General features: G+C 41.6%; 1 protein-coding gene across 1 annotated transcript in view; it reads left to right on the top strand.

Moving 5' to 3' along the window:
- The window catches only part of LOC101848765, a gene marked incomplete in the record, with an annotated part of 111,034 nt that overhangs the window by 32,160 nt on the left and 76,636 nt on the right, over window positions 1-2,238 (top strand). Inside the window, 1 exon segment of the mRNA XM_013085509.2 lies at window positions 1,397-1,513. Coding sequence (XP_012940963.1) covers window positions 1,397-1,513 — 117 coding nt within the window.

The following is a 2,238-nucleotide window of genomic DNA, read 5'->3' as shown; positions in this document are numbered from 1 at the left end:
GGGGGAGGTCGAGGAGGACGGAAAAATGTGCGAAATTGTATAAGTTAAACGCCCCTTCCAGTACTGTAAGGTTGTTTAAGAGAAGGTACCTCTGAATGTATCGTCCATCTCAGACATGACCGAGCCAGTTGGGAACATTCGTGTAAAGTGCTATTCCCAAGAACTCAATGTTGGGCTGTTAAAATAAACCCCTCAGTTTACGTTTCGTTCAAAATAACAGTATTCACAGCTTACTGTAAAGGCAAATGTGAGGCAGCGTGGTGGAATCAGGCTCTCGTCAATTTTTGGGCATGTAGAGTTATTGGTATCATCTTAAAGCTTGTTCTGTTGTCTTTATTTGGATGAAAAAAAATATCTATTTATCTTGAATAAAAGTCGAGATATTTGCGAATGAAGAAGGTGGGGGTCACCTGTTTTCAGAGGTAAGATTAGTGAGAAAATGGCAGCCAAAGATTAGTTATTTCCTTAGCTTAAAAGTCCGTTGAAACGGAAAATTTACATTTGTTGTGCCTTTTATCAACGTTTTTCAGTAAGATCCACACAGAAATGTGTTTTTAAACGGGCATGGAAGGCGTTGAGCCAAAAAACCCCCCCAAAATAAGATGAAAATTCACAAACCTGCGGAAATACCAGTTTCTTCGCTTTGATTATTTTGACGAGCGCCTGATTTCACCTCGCTGACTCACAAATGCCCTTTATACAATCGAGAATTCTGTTGGGATCAACGGCGGAGAACAGAACTTTTAATTTTGTACGTCATTTAAAATACTTCCTTACTCTTTCGGGTCTCTCCAAAGTCCAGACTTTGTGTTAGTATCCGAATTCATTATTTTGACTAGCGCCTGTGACTTCATCCCAACGCCACACAATAAATGCTATTTACTTGTTTTTTTCTAGTTTTATTTAGAGTTTTACGCCACAAGTAACACAATTAGGTCATATAAGTGCCGACGATTTGAATTAGAGGTGTTACAAAAGAGTAGCAGCATCATCATCCAGTGCCAGATCTGAGACAGACACCGGCGATCATGGTTCTCCATTCATTCCTTTGCTCGGATGCTCTAAAAAAGCTACGTTTCCCAGATCTTTCCCTGTTACCCATTTGTTTAGGTTCCCTAAGTATATTGTTCTGGGCTTACCCCTGCCTCGCTTGCCCTCAGTTTTGCCTACGAGAGCTAGATGTTCAAGACCCTTATGTCTATTTATGTGTCCCCAAAACTGCATTTGTCGTTTCCTGTTTTAAACCTTGAGCGTCCCACACAAAAAAGGAGAAGAGATAAGGACCGCAGATGTTTGATAGGATCGAAAGAAGGAGGAGACCACCCCAGAGAACCCGCCAACTGCCAACTTGCTATTTGCAATGATTGCCTGTGATTTTTTCCCCGTCTGTCAACAGCTTCCCTTGACGACTGCAGCGACAATCCGTGTCTGAATGGCGGATCTTGCCAGCAGGACAGCAACGGCTTCAGTTGTTCCTGTCTGCCGGGCTTCTTTGGCACCAGGTGTACTGCAGGTAAGTACAAATGGTGCTAATCATAGTAATCATTTAATGTTAATGGTCTTCTTCTTCTTCTTCTTCTTCTTCTTCTTCTTCTTCTTCTTACTACAACAGCAACAAAAACAACAACACACACCAAAAAAAATCCCACTGTGCAGGCTCTTGAATCGCTCAAGATGATTACACACAATAAATTAATATCTCGCCTCTGAATCTATTACATGTAAACACTTCTTCTCTGAACCTGTGATATAAATATGATATATTTATCTGTTAACTTAATGTGTTGAGTAATATCCCAGACAGTTTATACTCCCTAAAACAAGTCTATCTATCTACTATACGTAGCTGTGTGTGTGTTTTTAAAAAATATTTAATAGAGGGTTTTACGGCGCTCGCAACTGCATACAGTCATATGAGCGCCACGCTGTGTGTGTGCAGACTTTGCATGCCCAGCTGTACGTACGTCAGAATTGTTGCTTTTGAATGATCTCTCTACTTTACGATGACAATGTATTCGTATCTATCACTCAGTACGGCACATTAACAACCGCAGCACAGACCAACTTTGCCTTTCAAACCCGAGTAACGATCCCGTCGTCTGTGATTGAGGACGGAAGCTTGAGAGTCAAGTGGAAAGTGGATGGGGGAAACTCGGTCATCAATGGCGACTCCTCTTGTGACGTCAAGTTTGTCTGTAAGTAGCTCATACCCCCCCCTCCTTCTTAATCTCTGAAATC

The sequence above is a fragment of the Aplysia californica genome, unplaced genomic scaffold (assembly GCF_000002075.1).
Source record: "Aplysia californica isolate F4 #8 unplaced genomic scaffold, AplCal3.0 scaffold00381, whole genome shotgun sequence".
NCBI classification, from domain to species: Eukaryota; Metazoa; Mollusca; class Gastropoda; order Aplysiida; family Aplysiidae; genus Aplysia; species Aplysia californica.
The sequence above is the reverse complement of the archived record's forward strand: the minus strand, read 5'-3'. Positions and strand labels throughout refer to the sequence as shown.